The sequence below is a fragment of the Equus asinus genome, chromosome 29, assembly GCF_041296235.1.
Source record: "Equus asinus isolate D_3611 breed Donkey chromosome 29, EquAss-T2T_v2, whole genome shotgun sequence".
In the NCBI taxonomy this organism is placed as follows: domain Eukaryota; kingdom Metazoa; phylum Chordata; class Mammalia; order Perissodactyla; family Equidae; genus Equus; species Equus asinus.
The window spans coordinates 30,962,511-30,983,001 of NC_091818.1; the positions used below are offsets into that span (position 1 = coordinate 30,962,511).

General features: G+C 41.1%; 1 protein-coding gene across 1 annotated transcript in view; it reads left to right on the top strand.

Moving 5' to 3' along the window:
- The window catches only part of CUBN (cubilin), a 256,171-nt gene that overhangs the window by 124,893 nt on the left and 110,787 nt on the right, over window positions 1–20,491 (top strand). The window contains exons 32-36 of the mRNA XM_044762035.2: window positions 12,629–12,788; window positions 14,820–14,933; window positions 16,689–16,799; window positions 18,124–18,252; window positions 19,522–19,654. Of these exons, the coding sequence (XP_044617970.2) occupies window positions 12,629–12,788; window positions 14,820–14,933; window positions 16,689–16,799; window positions 18,124–18,252; window positions 19,522–19,654 (647 nt within the window). The remainder of the gene's footprint in view (window positions 1–12,628; window positions 12,789–14,819; window positions 14,934–16,688; window positions 16,800–18,123; window positions 18,253–19,521; window positions 19,655–20,491) is intronic.

A 20,491-nucleotide genomic window follows, 5' to 3' on the forward strand; every position in this document is an offset into this window, starting at 1 on the left:
ATGCATGAATTACCAGTAGATGCATGGCTGAATAAATGAATAAATGAAGTTTTGGAGTCTCTACTCCTGTAAAGATCCGTACTTCAGGGGAAAATTGCAGACGACACATTTGAGAATGTGTTGTGCTGAGTTCACTCCCTGGCACCATTCTTGATATATAATCTCACTATTTTGAGCCACATGAAAGCTTAGATAACATCGCAGAAGTGTGTTTTCTAGAATTTCATGCTGCTATAATGTAAGAAGAGAGAAGCTGAATTTTTTGACTTCTATTGAAGGGGCAATGGCGTCATGGTGAGCTAATCAGAGAACTCAACCTGTGCTCAGATTTCAACTAATTTGGTAATATGTTTGCACTTTCTGCTGAGTCCCTGTTGAGTGGCTAGTGTAATTAACCTCAGGCTCCCCTGAATGACACATTGTGAGGATTTCTTGCTAAGGCAGCAGTGGGACCCACCGGCTGGGCATGACTGTGTATGGTCAGCATGAAAATGGCTCCATTATCTCTTCTTTCACGAAGGCTGAGTATTAAAGTGACCTCCGGCTGACAGTTTAATTGCTTAATTAGAATCTCTCTTCTAAACCTAAAATTCATGTAGCTCTGTGAGCTCTTATTGATCTCTGAGAAATACTGGTTGTAGCTCCGTGTGAGAATGGGAAGAGAGAAGTCAGTTCAGCAGCATCACCGGCCCCTGGAGACTCTTGACCTCTGATTTCAGCATCCTCTTTGCTCAGCACGATGGAATGTCTGCCTTGTGAGAATCAATAAGAAAAAGATAAAAGCAGGAAGACCACAGTCCAGATCCAGCCTCTCATTTGGAGAAAATCTACACTAGAACTAACAGAGTCCAGTACAAAAAAGGGGCGTATGATGAGTAACTGTTTTCTTTCTGAAGCGTTTTGTGTTGATCTAGGAGAAAGAAAGCAAAGTGTCAGATTTAAACTGAAGAAAACCAGATTCCCCCACTCCCACCCCAAAGCGGCAGGGCCTGTTATTGCTCACGTTGACCACCAGGCACAGGATGGAACAGGGCAAATCCGGAAAGCAGTCTCCATATCTTGTTTTATTTTTTTAAGAGACTACCCATGATATGTTTCCTTTTAAAACATTGATCATTTCCAAAACAGAGCCAGTAGACACAGGAATAATAGAACTCAGTGCTTCAAAGAGACAATGGAAACAAGTCTTTAAATATTTATCATTTTACAAATAAATCTATGATGGAAATCAATCTGTTTCTCCCTTCCTTCCTCCCTTTCTCTCTCCCTCTCTCCTTCGCTCCTCACCACAGAAAGTTTAGTTTCCGTTTGATACTTGAGGACGATCTCCTTAAAATGTTTAATTTGTGGCTTGCTTTCAATAACCTATTTAGCCATTTTGCATTCCAGGGCCAAGTTAGCCACCACGAGTTGTGCCAATCCTTTATATCCCCAAAGCAAAAATCATTTGAAGCCACAGTTCTGCAATCTCTGCATACAGGCTTGTTTTGTTTTGCTTACATTTCAGCTCAGAATCTCCTTAAATGCTTGTTTATTTGTGAAAAAAAAAATGAGCTTCTTGCACTTCTTCTCATATCAATATTTCCAGTAATCTTGGAGTCACTGCTTGCAACAACTGCAAATTATTACAGTTTCTAGCCTCCTGTAACATTTGAAGACTGAGAGGAATAATGTAGAACAAAGGAATAGGAGTGACAATGTCCTGACATGACACGTGTGCCTGAGAATTTAACTTGGGATTTCATTTCAGAGGAGCGGAGCTGGAAAATATCACTGACTGAGGAAACTGATGCTTCCTCCCTCCCCACCCCCGAGAAAAACTGCTAAAATGAGTAATATTTTCATTTCCTTCCTCACTTACATTTATGACTTTAACAGCTTGGATAATTTCCTGAGGGATTCCCCTCCTTATCACTTAATATTTCCTCTATCTTGGAGCAGTACGCATTCCAAAATGGGAATTCCATTAGCAACTATACGACCATACACAACACGTGAAAATATTTCTCATCCTCAAAATTGACTGTGCACCCTGATGTAAAGGATGTCTTCTGTACCCTAAATCTCTTACCCATCCCCACATTTTTCACCCTGAGAAGCTTTAAGGCAATCCCAAGCAGTAGACAGGAGTTGGGGGAAGGGGTTAAAAATGAAGTAGAAAGTAGAGACCAGGTTGAGAGCTAAATTAGGCCAAGGGCAAGATGAGGAAAGAGGCCACGCCCGACCAGACAGTTAGGTTGTGGTTAAACCAGAAAGGGACAAGGAGTGGATTTATATCTGAATCCAAGAATAGAATCGAGTTCAGAAATCAGGGATGTAAATTTTAGGTTTATTTGTTGGTCCTGGACAGTGTGCCCTTTGTTACACAGTCTTCGAGGTTAGCCATGCTGGGAATCCCATGCATGTTCTGTGGGCTGGAATGCACGACAGGTGCCGCCCCCTCTGAAATCCACAGGGGCCCAAAATAAGACTTTCTAAAATGCCAGTAAGGTCTGGATAAGTGAGAGGAGACTTCCACTCTGTTTCCAGAGCTTCCATGGGGATCTTTCTAGGAGTCCAAGGACATCTCCCTTAGCTTCATAGAATCATGGTCTCTGACCATTCTGTTCTCAACGAAGAAAACTTGATTTTATCTTTTTGCTTGGTTTGATGATAAATGATCAGGTGTTAGACAGATGGAATTTGTATGTCAGCATGTGACAGTGGGCAAGTTACTGATATTTTCTGATACTCAATTTTGCCAACTGCAAAATCGAATTGTAAGAAGGATTGACTTTTTAAAAATGTCGTATTTAGAGCATTTTTCAGTGTCTGGCGTAGAGGAGTGTTAGCTGCTATTCCTCATTTTTCTGTTACTACCACTACTCCTTCTGTTATACTAATGCTATCTTAAAGGTCTTGTTATCTTTTTAGAAATTGTGAACCTTAGGTACACAGAACTGGGATCCATGATCCTCAGTTCGTTGCTAACTGTCATCATTAGTTCATGAACAGACTCATTTTATTTTATCTTAAAATATTTTTTAAAATCTTAAAATACATATTATAAATTTTTCACACATTCTTCAATATGTCATCTCAGTGAATTTTATCACTTCATACGTGTGCTATTTTGATATCTTTTGGAAGATTCACAAAACAGTTAAGAGGGAAAAAAGGAATAGTGCAGAAAATGAAAATAAAAGCATATTCATGTACACCCATCATTTGTTTGCATGGAAAGCTCAACTCTGAAAGCTTCTGTGCAGCACCGTCGTACTTTGGAGATTGTAAAACATGCTGTGTGTTTTGCTTTTGAATTAAAATAGTTTCTTCTTACTCTAGTTTGTAATAATTTTAACCCACACGTTTAGTTGGTTTATTTTCTCCCTGAGCAAATGAAATTTAGTAAAACGAGAAGATGGGAGATGCAGTAGAAATATTTTCCTACCTCCTACTCTCCAACAATCTGAGGGAATGTATTCCAGTTTCTGGCAATGAAAATGCAAACGTTACTGAGGAAGCTGATGTGCGTTTCCCCCTCAATCATGTGCTTTGGGCTGTGAGTGATGACTATTTCAGTAATGATCAGGAGTCACTCCATCAGCCGGCGTTTAGATCGCGGGGGAGGGGCTGCGGCTGAAGTGCTGTGCATCCGAATCAGGCACTTGTTCTCCACTTCGTAAGCAAAGCATCAGCGATTGCTTGTCTTTATTTAGTGCAATTTAAAAAAATATTGGGATACTCAGCTTTCCTTTTGTAGCGGATTTTTGCATTTTAGAAAGAGCACACTGCACAGTGGCAGTTATTTGGAGACAATTAAAGGGGACATAAATTTAGGCAGAGAAAAGTTCAGGCTGCTGTGGTGACCCAGGAGAGATGTGATAAGGTCCCACACTAAGACCAAGAGGAGGCCCTGAGGGCGGGGGAGGTGATGAGAAGGGATCCAAGAGATACATCAGACAGCGAATTGACCTTGACCCAACATAAGGATCCGTTGGGTTGGGGGGGGCGGGCTGTAAGGGAGAGATCGAAAAAGGGTTGGTAATTGGGTACATGCTTCTGGCATTTACTGGGCAAGAAATGAAGGTGAAGGAGGAATTAGGGGAGCGGGAGCTGACTTCAGTTTGAGACATTGACTTTCAAGGTTTATGGGCCCATACAAGCAGCGATGTCTGGAATGCTGTTGGATATGGGATCCTAGAGCTTGAAGAGAGGTCTGGAACACAGTTGTAGATACTGGCCAGCTAACAAACGTCTTGGAGATCTTAAAACAGAAGCCATAGCCATTTAACTCAATACATTCCTGTCAGGTAGCAAAAGACTAGATTAAGTGGCATTAATATCCCTCTGGCTTAGACGCTGCAGTACTGTTATATGAATAGTGTATTTTCCTGTCTCTCTATGTGATTATTTACATGTCTGACTGGCTAAAAATTCAATCGTTTAAAATATATATGTTATTTAAAAATTGCACATGCTCCTCACATTAAATTTCTAAAATACGGAAAAGAAGAAATAAGAAATTAATGCCAACCATAATATTGCAACACAAACTATTAAAATTTTGGCTTATTTCCTAAACAAACAGCTACAAACACACACATGCACACTTGTATACACATAAACATGGATAGTTAAGATGATACCATGCATTGTTTTGTATCCTCCCTTTTCACTTAGCATTATTTAATACATTTCTTCTTAAAAATAGTTTCTTTGGCTGTATAATCAATTATATGAACATACTAGAATTCGCTTAACCACTAGCTGACTAGTGACCTCTTAGATTACATTTGAATTTCTTTTCTTATTATAATAATGCTTGAAGAGCATATTTATATGTGAATCTTAGTCTACATTTCTTATTATTTCCTTTACATAGATTCTCTTTTCTTTATTGAAAACTTTATTATGAAATATTTTAAGTACATGGAAAAGCATGGACCACATAATGCATATAAAGTATCTAATGAACAAAAACATCTCACTATCCGGACTTGCCAAATCTTAATATTTTGCCATTTTTTTCCCCAAAAGAAATGAATTGCTAAAAAGACAGTGAAGTTCTTGCCTGCACTGATACCATTCCAGGCCCCAGCCAAGAGGAAACCACGTGTGACAACTTGGGTTTTTGATTCTCATGGCTATTTTTATGTTTTTTTCATTCTATATGTGCATTCATATGCAGTATATAATATTATTTTGCATGTTTTAAAACTTTATGTAAATAATACCACACAATCCATCTCTTCCATTTGCTGTTTTCACTCAATAATCAGGTTTTAACATTTTTCTGCATTGTAATGCCGTGGTCTAGTGGTTAAGATCTGGTGTTCTCACTGCCCGGCCCTGGTTCTTTTCCAGGTAAGGGAACCCCACCACCTGTCTATTGGTTGTCATATTGTGCTGGCTGTATGTTGCTAGGATGCTGAAAGCTGGCATATCAAATACCAGCGGAGTCACCCATGGTGGACAGGTTTCAGTGGAGCTTCCAGACTGAGACAGACTAGGAAGAAGGACCTGGTCACTCACTTCTGGAAAAATTGGCCATGAAAACCCTATGAATAACAGGAGAGCATTGTCTGATACAGCACCAGAAGATGAAGGGAAGGTGCAAAAAGACCAGGCAGGGTTCTACTCTGCTGTACAGAGGGCACTAGGAGTCAGAGTGGACTGGATGGCAGTAACAATAAAAAAGTTGTGGGGCCAGCCCAGTGGGGCAGCAAAGTTCGCATGTTCTGCTTCTTGCTGGCCCAGGGTTTGCCAATTCAGATCCCAGGTTTGGACATGGTGCCACTTGGCAAAAGCCATGCTGTGGTAGGCATCCCACATATAAAGTAGAAGAAGATGGGCATGGATGTTAGCTCAGGGCCAGTCTTCCTCAGCAAAAAGAGGAGGATTGGCAGCAGTCAGCTCAGGGCTAATCTTCCTAAAAAAAAAAAGTTGTGATGCATTCAGATCTAGTGCATTCTTTTTGCCACCATAAAATATCCCTTTTATGAATATACCAAGAGTCATGCACCCATTCTACTGTTAATGCAAGTTTCAGTTATTTCCATAATTTGCTATCACAAACTGTTTAGCAGTGAACATTCTTGTACGTATTTTGGAATCCAGTTGTGCAAGAGTTTCCCTAGGGTGGACCCCTGGAAGTGAAAGTGCTAGCTTCTACATTTACTATATGTTTCCAAATTCCACTAAAAAAATGTACGTTTGAGAGTTTCTATAATGAAATAGGAGAAACTTGTCTTCATATCCATAATATGTAATATCCACAAGACTTTCAGTACATCGTCTTATTTGACTGATGAGGCGGGGAGGAGGAATTATCTACCCTCATGTTTAAGATGATGAAACTGATAACCAGAAGCTTCTGAAGTGCCCGGCAAAAACAAACAAATACACCGGATGGATCTGGGATCCGACTCTAGATGTCCTGACTCTAAGAACACAGTGCTTCCAGGTGTTCTGACCATAAGAGCCAGTGCGTTCCAGGTGTTCCATATCTGAGATGAGTGTGCTCTCCCCCTGGCCTTAGTTGGTCAGATGGAAAACGTCAGATGGGCCCAACCCTGTATGTGGCCTGTCAGCCAAAGCTGAGCAACTGAAAGGAGAACTATGTGGTTTGAGCTGAGCGTGGATGTCAACATCCATTTAGGCTCCACTGATTGGGTATTTATGAAACTGTGTTGTGGAGCGGGTCAGATGTTGTAGGGAAGGTGTCTGGGGAGGAACACAGATCTTTTTAAAAAATCGCTACCCTTCCTGAACTGGACTGGATACCTTGTCATCCCCAACGCAACCTGGTACATTAATAGATCTTATGAATTCTTGAACAACTTGTTATAGTCTTACTGTCCAAAAAGGAAGGAAGCAGTAAAGAAAGAGAACAATGGAATTCCCCATTGGGAATTCCCTCTTCCCTTTGGGGATTCCCTGGAGGGTAACTAGCATTCACTGAGTGCTTACCACAGGCCAGGCACCACATATCTCCCCAGTGACTCCTCACTCCAACCCCAGGAGAGCCAGCTATTAAGAGGAAAGTGAAAGTGTCACACTGTCTCCGTTTCCTCTCTCTGCACACGCAGCTTGGCCCCCTCAGTTAGTGCCTGCCTCCATCATTACACCCAAACTACCCCTAGGACCTCCAGTGACTTCCAAGTCACCAAGTTCCACGAATAATTTTTGGTCTCTTCAGTAGAGTTTGACACAGTTGATCACTCCAGACGAGCAAAAGGAGACGCAGAGGTCTAGGAAACCTATCACCCCCCATAATATTTTCGGGAATTCTTGTGTGGCGAAGTGAGGAGATAGGAAAGTGATCACCCTGATGTCCATTTCTTGCCACTGGTAAAATTTCAAGCCTTCTGTTTCTTGCTTCTTATGGCTGCTCCCTTTCTCTCTACCCCTTGTTAAGAGAAAGTTAGAATTTAGACTTCTTTTCTTTATTTCTCCAAAATGCTACACACTTGAGACTCTTTTTGTGTAGTAGACTGACTAAATGTTCCAGGCGCTTGCAGGCGATTACTGCAAAGAGCAGCATAGCAGTTGAGTTAAAATGTGATATTAGACATCCTTGTCCTTAAAAATCCATTGTTCATTCCTTCCTCAATCCCTCATTTCATACCCCCTGTATTAGTTCTCTATTGCTGCATCACAAATTACCCCAGAACTCAATGGCTTAAAACAATAGCCGTCATAGCTTCTGTGGGTCAGGAATCCAGATGCGGCTTGCCTGGGTCTTTCCTAGCTCACTTACATGGCTGTTGGCAGGATTCAGTTCCTTGCCGACTGTTAGCTAGAGGCCTCCTTGAGCTCCTTGCCATGTGGGCCTCTTGATGGAGTATCTCAACAACACAGCATATTGCCTCATCAGGGCAAGCAATATAGAGGGCAATAGAGAGTGCCTGCAAGGTGGAAGAGTCCATCTTTCCTAAGCTAATCATGGAAGTGACAGCCCATCTCTTTAGCCGTATTCTATCTATTAGAAGCCAGTCATTAGGACCATCCCACACTCCAGGGGCGATTACACAAGGGCATGAATCACTGGGAGCCAGGTCAGCAGTTGCCTACCACCCCGCACCCCACAATCCCAGTGGGGTAATTTTCACGGATTATGCCTCCCATTAAGGCTCCCGCCTCATCTATATTGCTGCACAAACTCCCGCGCTTGGACCTCTTTTGGTTTTTGCCTCCACAGCTTTTTAGTTCCCTCCCTCCAAAGTTTTATTCATGTTTTAAACAGCGGTTTAGCCATCTCTCTGCCTCACTTCAATAGTAGAGGCAAATATGTGTTAAGTACTTACTAAGTGCCAGGAATTATCCTAAGAACTTTATATCTTGTAACTCTTTTAATTTTGAGGAACAATATGCGCTGTATACTCGTGTCAGTCCCATTTTACTGATTAGGAAGGTAGGGATAGAAACTTGTCCATGGTAACACAAAATAACCTTTCTCCTATCGCAATCCTTCTCCGAGAGCCTATGAAGGTGTTTTGCTAAATAAAGACTGTTTTTCTCCCTAAAGAAAATTCTGCCATCAGCATTTAAATAATGCATACTGTTAAATAATATATATCTCTATCATCGGTAAGTGTGTGGAAAAGTAAAGCCTCCCTTGGCTTGGCTCCTTGATTTTCTCAAATTACGGGTCCTTCCCAGACTGAACGTACACCTCTATAAAAATCTAGAAAGGCATGCTAGTCTCTTACCTCAACGGTTTTCCTCCCCATGTCACTTTATGCCGGAGCTGACGCTTGTTAACTTTGAAAAAGGGTTGACATTTACCAAATCTCCTTAAGATATTAAAGCATCAAGTATTAAGATTCATAAATGTTTAGCTTAGTTCTAACTTCTGGCTTGAACTTAGGGTATGGAGGGTCCCCGATAGCACCTTAAAATGTCATGTGTTCGGACTACCCTGGGCCTTGGAGATGGGTCTGATGTCCTATGCCCACCTTCTGCCTTCCATGTTATCTCCCCGTGCTGGCGAAAGGCTGGCACTACCAGTGAGAAGGCACCCGGGAGCTGTGTGTGTGACGTGGCCTGTGCCCTGTGACAAGACCCTCCTCCATTGCCCTTTGGGCCCAGAATGTGGAAAGCCTGCCCAGAAAGCAGCCCCACTTGACCTCTTTCTGGCTGTGAATAGCCTCTTGTACCGACTATCGTGCCTGCTATGAATTTGTGCATTCCAGTCCATGAGGGAGAGGCCAGCTTTTGCTTCACTCTGGGTTTTCCTCAATCTTAGTCCTCTGTTCTTAAAGGCCTTTTACTGTCATCTATGTTATTCATTTACTCATTTGTACATCAAACACTCATTGTCTGTTATGTGTGGGGTTCTACTCTTTTAAAAAGTCTCCAATTTTTATAGGATAAAGGTAAGTTTAGGTATTTTGAATGAATGTGTTGGCATCTGGAAATTGGACAAAACTCTGGATGCTGTGTAAAGAGGCTGATTAAATTTCCTGTAGAAATTAGCTTACCACTAAACCAGGTCTGCCTCTGTTTTTAGAGCCCTGGTAGTTGAAACTCCTTGGGTTGGTGGCCACTTTTTCTTCTGTGGTTTCAATTTCAAAATTTCATTTTACTAGTATTGTCTAGAAATGAGTTAGTGGAAATTTATGGTTTTTCTTATTTTGTATACTTATCTGACTTTTACCAATTAAACAACAGATCGAGTAATCAATTCCCAGGCCTAGAAAACTCTTGGAAGTAGACTTACATAAGAATTATATAAATTGTGTGAATCTGTTACATGTGTAGCCAATAGTAATATAATTTGCTGGTTCTATCTTGGAAACTAAATGGAAGTAAGAGAAAATGCATATTGATAATTTTTATGACTTTAGAATTTTAAATAAATGGGAACAAGTTTTCTCATACTTTCTTCCTTGAAGTTTTTTCTTACAATTTTATAAATTAAAACAAATTGATTTGATATTACAAGTGTTAAGAACACTCAAATAAAAGAATTGCTACTCTAAACTTTTGGGAAAAAACAACTGTCTCTGTGATAACCTGTCTTGTACTTTCATAAAATGACAATTAGGTACCTACAATATACCTTAACAACAAAAGAGAAGAAGCATGATACAATGCAGAATTTGAAGGGAGAAGAATTAAGTTCCTGACTCTGCTACTCACTAGCTATGCGATCTTGGATGAGTCACTAGCTTTCGTTGAATGTGACAGTACTTGAATAGCTGGCACACTTGTTGTGTCTCACTTTCTTCATTAAAAAAACTCGCAAGGTGTTGAGGACTAGGTTAGGACATTTGTGTTGGTGCTTGTAAGATTACAACATGTTAATCAAATTTAGGGTGCCATTGATATATAATTTTGATTCAGGAACGTTTGGAAACCTTCTACCTTGAATCTATTCCTTGTAATTCCCCAGCCATATGAATTTCAGCCGTGGTCCTGTAATTCGAGGGTCTCTAGGAGAGGGGGGTGGCTGGGAAATGTACACTTCCTGGAAGGTGTGCCCATTCAAAGCGTACCAAGGGAAATGGCTCATTGATCTGACTTTCCAAACTTTCTAACCTAACTTTCCACTACTTATTTTGCCTTAAGAGGATTGCAACCATTCAGAGAAAAGCAAACAACTTAGAAAGGGAAGGAACTCTATCTACTTAGTCACTAGACCTCTGAATTTGGGGAGAAGTAAAAGAAACTAGAAGAGTCTTACCTTTGCCAACTCATGGTCTTGCAAAAATGTGTGTGTGTTGGTGTTGCTTTTTTGGTGGAGGAGTCTATAAACTTCATCGAACCCCAGTGTTCCACTACAGTTTAGGAAATAGTGCTGTAAACAAACAAACAGATCACCTTGAGAGAAGCAAGTAGTCATGACCAAGAGTCAGTTGGTATATTTCCCAGAGCCTGTAATCCCAGACATTCTAGAAGGTATTCTTTAAAGCAAGACAGTGTTAATATAACATTACTGAAATCTTAGGATATTATAGCTATGACCTTAGGAAAGTATAAAATCAAGTATAGAAATAATGAAGGCTTGGATTAAACCACTGATGGTCATATTTGAGAGCAGGTTGAAGTGTAAACATGGTAAGAAGTTTTATGATGATGGTTTGTATGTTATTTTGGCTACTACTGTTTAAGGTGTTCAAAGTGTTCAAAGGAAGCAGCCATACTAGATTGGAAACTACTTTTTGAATTGGTTAAGAAAATGTAACTTCGTCTTTAATCAGTCTTTAAATGTTGGATAAAAATCAGTTTTAAAGTTTTATTTACTAGATATGTTGGTTTAAAATTTGAACATTAAATGAAACAAAGAAAAAGAAAAGAAGTGATGCTCAAGAACCACATTTATTTAAAATTCATTATTGTAAAAGCTGTAGCCCCCACTTGGAGAGTTAAAAATCCAATTGACCTTTGATTTGTGTGCTTGCATAAACTAAACTGAAAATACCCTCCCAATCATACTTATGTGCTAAAAAGAACACTGATTATAATCATCACTAGATATTTAAAGTCATTTGTGTGTATCTCCTTTGTATTAAATCTCTGAACTTTCTATTTTCCCCAAGACTTTCTTATGAAATACGTGACCATTTATTTTGAATGAAACAGCCATATTTTAACTTCACATTTTAATCCCACTCTGGTGGTTGGCGGTTGATGCATCTATCCTGCTTGATTGACATCTTGCATTAGACACAATGAGAGTTTCAATTCTAGACTCTAGAATCTAGCTGTCTGGGTTCAAAATGACCTGGTCTCTCTTAGAAATTGTGTGACTTGGCCACATAACCTAGGCTCTCTGTGTAGCAGTTGTCCTTTTCTTAAAAATGGAAGGAATTTCAGGAGGAGAAAATGGGATTGGCATATGTGAAGAGTTGAATCCGTTTCCTGGCATATAGCAAGCACTTAATGAATGGTTGCTGTTATTATCATCCAAGAGAAGGAATTCATTTCCTCCCAGTTTATACATAAGAACATTAAAAAATTCACACCCGACACACTGAATTCCAAGAAAATGAGCAAGCTTCAATTTCACAAACCAATACAGTGATTTGGGGTGCGTGTAACAGAACCTCTATTTCCTTGGCACTAACGGAGGGTCAGCTGAATCCCAGCATAGCACAGGGCAGACCCATTGCCCAATGTATTTTTTTAAATTAATAAGATAATTTTCTAAATTAGGCTCATATCACTCTATCATTTGAAAGAATTCTTCTCTTTCTCTTTTTTATTGATCATGACCCTATGAAGAGCAAAAAAGCTCCAGCAAATGTTGGGTTTCTGAAAATGAATGGTTGCTCATAATTATTTCTCGTCCATTTGTCCTATATTCATTGTTGCATCAAACATTTCAGCACATGTTGTGGATATGGCCCATGATGTGACTGCTCTGGGGTCAGGGGAGGAAAGAAGGCTGTGAAAATGATGGCCTTGACAAAAATATCCAGAGAAACTCCTACTGAAATCCATGTAAGTTCCCTAGAAATGACCAAAGACTCAGACACTCCCATGGAACTGTGTGATGAGACCATGAAATAAAGCACTAGGTCCAGCAAACGTGTTGTCTTCCACCAGCTCACCAATGTGCAGATAGTTCATGGAACATGGGCCTTTTAGATGTAAATCACAAGTTCCGAGCCACTATTCTCCCTGTCGTCTTTCTTTATAGGTGTATGATGATGTAACCCACACGACTACCCGCCTTGCCAGTGTGTGTGGAAGACAGCAGCTCACTAACCCCATCACCTCTTCAGGAAACAGCCTGTTTGTGCGGTTTCGGTCTGGCCCTTCCAGACAGAGCAAAGGCTTCCGAGCTCGCTTCAGGCAAAGCAAGTACCTGTGGGTCTCCCCAAGGCACAGGCCACCTGATCTTAAGTGCCCCTCTTGGTAATACAATAAAATGAGACCAGCCCTCAGAAATTGGTCCCGGCGTTCTGCTTAACATGCAACAACTTGAATAGAACAAAGGAACTATGATCTTCAACTATTCCAGCTGTTGATCCTTTAAATTTACTACTGTCTAACTGTTAGATGATGCTAACTTCCTTTGGATCTATGCATCTCTCAAACAAGTTTTCAGAATAAGACTTAAAAGTATCTTTGCTATTAGAGACACTATGGAAGTGTTTATCTGAATTCATTCGTTCTACTTTACCCATCTCCTATTCATTCATAGGTGAATTATCTAGCATTTATCCAAGGTTTTACACTAGAAGGAGATATCCAGCTATCAATTACAAGACTTGCTTGTAATGTGGAGTCAGATTCTAACCCTCGAGGTAGTGGTTTCTCACTTCTGAATCCTGCCATTGTCCGCCTGAAGAATCAGTGCCGTTTTCCATTGTTTCTGTTCTGAAATCATCACATCTCAGTTCTTCCTCCCAGACCTTCCACCCAGTGCCTTTCATCCGGGACTCTTAGGATTAACCCTTCCTCCCACTGTTAGAGATGAAACTCAGAGCTGGAGGGGTTGTTGGTTGGCTTCAATATGCCTCTGATGTTTATTCAGATGATCCTCGTCCTTCCACATCACTTTAATCTGTTTAGTCAGTCAGTCTGTTTTGGGGATTTACTTGTATTCTAGTGAGGAGCCTTGGCTAGGGATGGTTTCTGGATCCGGGTCTCCCTAAGATGCACTGTAGGCTTTGGAGTGAGACAGTCTGCAGAAATCAATCCCTCTCCATGCTTTCAAAGAAAGAAAAGTTTCTTAATGTATTTTTTTCACTTAATTATTCACTTATATTTTGCTTCATGCTAATAAAAAGTCCCCAGTAGGTCTTATCTGGACTGTTGTTAATAGCCTCCTCAATCTCTCCCACCTTTCCCTATCTTCCTCCAAAGTCAACTCACTGAAGCCCGCTCTGATCATGCCCTTGAGCGCTCCAATGTCTGTCCTGGCTCCACACTGCTTAGGGAATGGAGTCTGAGCTCCTCTAGATGTTACCCAAGGGCCCAGAACCTGCCCGATCTCTTTCCAGCATCACTTCTGACACCCCTCAAGCGCCCCATGCTTCAGCCGCATCTGTGTATATGCAGCCCTTACCCCTCTGTGTCCTTGCTCAGGCTGCCCTCTCCCTGGACTCCTCTTCCTCACCCCTAGTTCCTCCTTCAGCCACTGTCCCCTTCCTGAGAAGCCTCTTATACTCCAACTGGCAGCAGACTGTCCTTCTTCGGGGTTCCCGTAGAGCTTTTCACTTCTCTGATAATACACAGCCATCTTTGTGAAGTCTTGTTCAACTGAGTATTTATTTTCCTAAAAAAAGAAGTCATCCATAAAGAGATTATCCCTATATCTATAATTCATGAGTGGGCAGTATATGTGAATCAATGCCAGATTTGTGTTTGAATGTTTCAGGCAATTCACAGCCATTTAATCTGCTGTTCTATGCCACTCCTCACTTCCCGTGATTGAAGAATATTGTTATAAACGTACAGTGTGTTCCACTTTTTGAAGGTTTACACACAGCTTCCTTGGCAGAGAACTTCCTTGGCATGCATTTCAGAAATAAGGTGGGGCCAGCCCCGTTGCATAGTGGTTAAGTTTGCGTGCTCCAATTTGGCTGCCTGGGATTCACCAGATCAGATCCTGGGTGCAGACCTATACACCACTCATCAAGCCATGCTGTGGCAGGCTTCCCACATACAGAATAGAGAGAGATGGGCATGGATGTTAGCTCAGGGCCAATCTTCCCCGGCAAAAAGAGGAGGATAGGTCGCAGATGTTAACTCAGAGCTAATCTTTCTCAAAAAACAAAGAAATAAGGAAAAGCAGTTATGTTTTCATTCATCAAATAATTGTTGCATACAGTCAGTAGAAATCAAAAGTGTATGACATCCATATGTGTTTGTGTGTTCCTCAGCCTGTGGAGGCCACATCCTCACCGACTCATTTGATACTATATCCTCTCCATTGTTCCCTGCCAAGTATCCAAACAATCAGAACTGCAGCTGGATAATTCAAGCTCAGCCTCCATGTAAGTAACAAAAACAGAAAAGAGAAGGAATCCAGGATGGATGCTGTCTGTGGGAAAGTCCTTCTATGACTAATGTTCTTATCTTCTTGGTGGAAACAATTGATGGCCTTCCTCTTCTTTTTTTGGAAGTCCTAATGCCTGATGTGCACGAGAACAGGCGTTTCCTAATCTGATAGGAAGCAATTTTTACTGTTTATTCTTAATTTAAAAATTTTTTTGAGTTTCAAGGCCTAGCAAAGGAAAAAAAACCTATGACCTTGCTGTATGGACAGGCGTATGAGATAAGGAGTAAGCAAAAATAATTGATAAATAAATAGTTTTTGACAAGTGTGCCTTGAGTGTCATAGATGCTCAAGACTGTTACTAACTGAATAAATGAATAATAAGAACTATAGATTGGAAAATTAATAATTCACAGTTTGGGAATGCAATGCCATGAGGGTATTGATCTTCAGTCAAAGTGGAAGCTAATTATAAAACTGATCTTTCTTGCAATGCATGTATTTAAAAAATCCGAGCATAGGCCTGGAAGAAACACTTAATAAGTGTTTACCTTATTTCCTTTGTGGAGTCCTAGAATCTTGTTTTCTGAGTAGCAATCTAGTGGTAAGGATTACTGCCCACATTTTACAGATAGAGAAAGTGAGGAGACCCCTCAGGACTCAAGCAAAATGATGACAAAGGATGGTCCTGGGGCCCTTATGAATCCTATGTCAGATGAGCCCTGCCCTTCCTTGAGGTTTTCAGGAAAAATTTATGATTTCAGACATAATGTGGGAAAGGCATTAGGTTCTCAACTCCACTCTATAATTAATGACTTGTGTAACAATAGGCAAGTCGCTTAAACTAATGAGGCCCCATTGGCTAATCTAAAAAATGAAGAGTTTGGCTTAAATCTTCTCTAACACTTTCCCTAGGGATGTTAAGAGTTAACGAAAAGATATCTTTGTTGACATGCATATGATTTGGGGCCTGGTGATGTAATCCTTATTCAAAGAAAGTTGTCAGCCAGCCAGAAACTGAGCCTTGGATAAAGAAGCCCCCTGCCTTGAGCCCAGCAGGGTTGCACCTACGGATAATTTCTAATGATTTGTAAAGTACTGAGATGAAAGATCTCACTGGTCCAAGGACAGCCGGAGGAAAAGATCCCGTGCTGAAGATTAGGGACACTGGCAGAAGAACAAAAGGAAAACGTACCCAGGCACTTGCGGATCTGCAAGTAATTCAAAGCTTTTCCTATAAATGACTCTGAAGCTCCAGGGCCCTGGCTCTGGTCTTAAAGTAAAACTCAGATTGCTACGATATGTGTGCCAGGGAGAGGAGAGTCTGATTTACAAGTACAGGTAAAGAATCAGAGTTTAGGGAACCAGTTCTATTGAGAAAAATGCTTCAGAGAGGAATGCAGCAATGGCTGATATAAAACCATGTAAAGACGATATATTCCAGCAAGACATTCCCCATAGTCCATGGAATGCACCTGCCCAAGGGGCCTCTGATTTACCACGACCAGACTTGCAGGTTCTACAGGCACTTTCAAAAACATCCATTCTGTTGCTCTTCAAAGGAAACCTTTTAGCAGAGCCATCGGTACTTTCCCTCTATAGCCACTCAGCCCCTGTACAAATCTTCCAGATTCCTTGCTTCCCCCTGGAGACCCCGCATGTGACATTATCAGAGGTGAAATTTCCCTCCCGGTATTAGTTTTATTTGCAAGTACTTTATTAAATTGCCTTCTCTCTCTTTTTTTGTTTTCAGTCAATCATATTACTCTCTCCTTCAGACACTTTGGACTTGAAAGCAGCACACCATGTACAAAGGACTTTTTAGAAATTTTGGATGGCAGTTATGATGACGCGCCCCTCCGAGGTACTGTGGCGCTCACTTGTTTACATCTGTGGCCTTGGCTGTGTTTTATTTACGTACTTATGTATGTCTATGCTGCCATTCGAGGTTAGAATACTTTTGATAAAAAAGAAGAACAGCTTAAGCCAGGTAAAGATAATTAGAGGGTAAGAAAGCAGGACTGAACATGGGGTTCAAGAAACTCGGCTTGTTCATATTCAAGGATACAAAGAGTTTATGTATTTTTTTAAAAAAATATTTAAAAGTTGCAACTGCTTTAGACAGCGGTGAAATGTCATCCATTCCAGCATTAGATAGCATTCTGTGAGAAATTTCTTCCTCGTGTCCGACCACAGTTCTTATATTCAAATTGAGCGTGTCTCTTCCGGTTTTGTCCTCAGTGGAAGCAAAAAAATATTAATAAGTGAATAAGTCATCTGCAGTTCTGTTTGTAAGACATCCCAGTAAAATGAGAGGGTCCTGCTGTCTAGCTTCTCAAATGGCCTCAAGCAAAATCGTCGCAGGTTATTTAAACTTTCCCCATGAGTTTACTCCGGTGTGAGCTTTGTCCTACAAGCTCATCCTGCCCAGAAGACAAGCTCCATCAGGGAAGGGACTTCATTTTGCTCACTGCTTTATTCCCAGTGCCCAGAACAGGGCCTGAGACAATAGTGAGCCATTGATGAAAATGCCCACTCCATGCACACTTCTGATCGTGTTGCTTGTGACTTTGTCTATAAGAATTTGACTGAGGATGAGGTTACATTATTTAACCAACAAATATAGCACTTACCTTGTGCTGAGTACTATTCTAAGAACTTTAAAAATAGTAACTCAGTTAATCCTCAGACCCTTATGATGTAGGTTTCATGATTGTCAGTATTCCCTTTTCTCAAGTGGAGAAACTGAGGCACAGAGAACTTAAGTAACTTGACTCAGGTCACGTGACTAATAAATGGCGGAGCTGGGAGTCGAATCCTGGCATTCTGATTCCAACAGCCACACTTTTCTCTGCTATAATATGTTGCTTTTAGTGTTGGTGCATTTGTCTGTGCAGGTCCCTAGTGTGCAGGAGATTTTAGCATTCGAGACGTTTGGAGCTAGATCATCTGCTTTTTTGTTATCGCCCCCTAATGTTCTTTGTTGTATTTATAAATCATCATCTCTCCTAAGCCCGTATTTATAGTTTATTTTTAATTCTCAGGTATTGTCTCAAACACGGATCCTGTTTTAAATGGTTCTCCTAATAGTGATTTCTTCTGTTTGCTTTGGTCTCTTGTGATTCTAGTAAAGACACATTTATGCCATGTCATCGTTCATTCTCCCTGCTGTTATGTTCATTATTTAGGCCGCTATTGTGGCACCTCCATGCCCCATCCCATCACTTCCTTCAGCAACGCCCTCACGCTGAGGTTCATCTCTGATTCTAGAATGAATTTTGATGGTTTCCATGCTACATACGCCGCATCATCATCGGGTAAGAAACGTTAGCAAATGGTGCTACTAGGTTAACGGAAATGTGGTGGAAATCCTCGGTTTGTTATTTGCGACTCTTTTACCTACAAATTTGGGAACTAGTTTCCTGACATCACCTCTGTGACTAACCTCACCTTCTTCCAAAGTAGGTTAACATTCTTGTAAGTTCTAACAGTAGTGAACTTTGTCCCACATTGTCTTTATCCATTCATCCATCAACGTACACTTAGGTTGTTTCCATGTCTTGGCTCTTGTGACTAATGCTGCTAATAGTGGACTCTGGAAGTGGAGAGAATTGGTTGGAATGATCTTAGATGACTTGCTTATCAGCATCTTATTTCTCCCTTGTGACATGTTTGTTAAGGCAGCCCCTGAGTGACAGTGTCTGATGGCATCTCTTATGGACGGACACTCTCCCTGGCCTCTCAGTTGGGCTCAGGCAGGGTGTGGGTGTTGTCACTGATGCAGGATGTATGGTGGCACATCGGAAGGAGGGGAAAAGGAGCCACCCAGTACTGGGTCTCAGCCAGGAAGGTGCTGTTTGTCAGCGGCTGGCTTCCTGGTTATTAGCAGTTAAAAGCCGTAGGACACCAAGATTTGTGTGTCTCTCAGTGTTCTCCTGAGAGAGAAGAGCTGGAATACTGCCTTCCATCCTAGGCCAGGGTTAAAAACATCATCCTGGTAAGAAATACAGAGTGCTCATAGCATTAAAACAAGTCTTTTGGGGCCGGCCCAGTGGCATAGTGGTTGGGTTCACACACTCTGTTTAGGCGGCAGTAGCCCGGGGTTCACCAGGTTGGATCCTGGGCGCGGACCTAGCACCGCTGATCAAGCACCACATGCTCTGGTGGCATCCACATAGAGGAGCTAGAATGACCTACGACCCAGATATACAACTATGTACTGGGGCTTTGGGGACGGAAAAAAAAGAGGAAGATTGGCAACACATGTTAGCTCAGGGCCAATCTCCTCACCAAAAAAACCCTAAGTCTTTTATTACATAAAGTTATAGTTAAGGGAGAAAAAGCTTTTAGAAAAGAAACTACAGAGATTTCTTTTTGATCCATCATACCCTGTGGCTGTCAGTTTTCTGTTTTCAGAATCTTTTCTTTTTTTAAAGAGGACAGGGATTTTTTTTTTTTAATGTGAAATGGAAATAGGCTCTCCTTTGATTCTGCTAAGAGTTCCTCTCGTGTTCTTTCTCCTTTATCTTATGGTGTCTTGTATTTGATTTCTCTCTGGCACTCATTTTGTTTCTCTTTTCTTCCAGCTTGTGGTGGAAACTTCCACATGGCTGAAGGCACGGTCAACAGCCCTGGCTACCCGGAAGTTTATCCCTCTAATGTGGAATGTGTCTGGAACATTGTCAGTTCCCCTGGCAACCGGCTCCAGCTGTCTTTTATGTAAATCTTTTTTTATGGTGTATTGTTTCAGTGCGAATGAATCGGCAGGAAGGAAGCTCTGTTACTAATAGGATGGACAGTGAACAGCACATGTGTCCAAGCAACCATTAGAAAATATGGTGGGAACTTTAGGACGTGTGTTCCCAAATTTCCTCTGTTTTAAGTCATAGTTTGGGTTATAAATAGCATGAAAATTCTCCCAAGAATGGTTCTCAAGTCCAGCCTAACATCACCAGAAGTACATGCCTGAGCTCTTGGTGCCTTAATTTGTCTAATGTTCATTTGCAGAGAATAGTAATTTTATCGTTTTTTGAATTAGGACCATTTAGATTCTTCCAGAGTCACTAACATTCTTTCTTCCAGCAGAAATCTCCACCTCAATAAAGTCTTCTTTACCCATATAGTTTTTCCCCACTCCAATCCACCTTTCCTTCTATTCTTATCAGAAGAAGGATTTTGGAAGTTTTTTGGAACTTAGCAATTGATTTGTAAAATCACTCTCATGTTCCTCATTGAACTGTAAGGCTTATTTTTTGAGGAAGATTAGCCCTGAGCTAACATCTGCCACCAATGCTCCTCTTTTTCGCTGAGGAAGACTGACCCTGAGCTAACATCCGTGCCCATCTTCCTCTACTTTATATGTGGGACACCTGTCACAGCATGGCTTGATAAGCGATGAGTAGGTCTGCACCCGGGATCTGAACCGGCGAACCCCGGGCCGCAGAAGAGGAATGTGCAAACTTAACCACTGCACCACTGGCCCGCCCTGAACTGTAAGACTTTTTGAAGAGGGACTATGGATATGGAAATAACAGTAGGATCCCTCCACATTCTCAG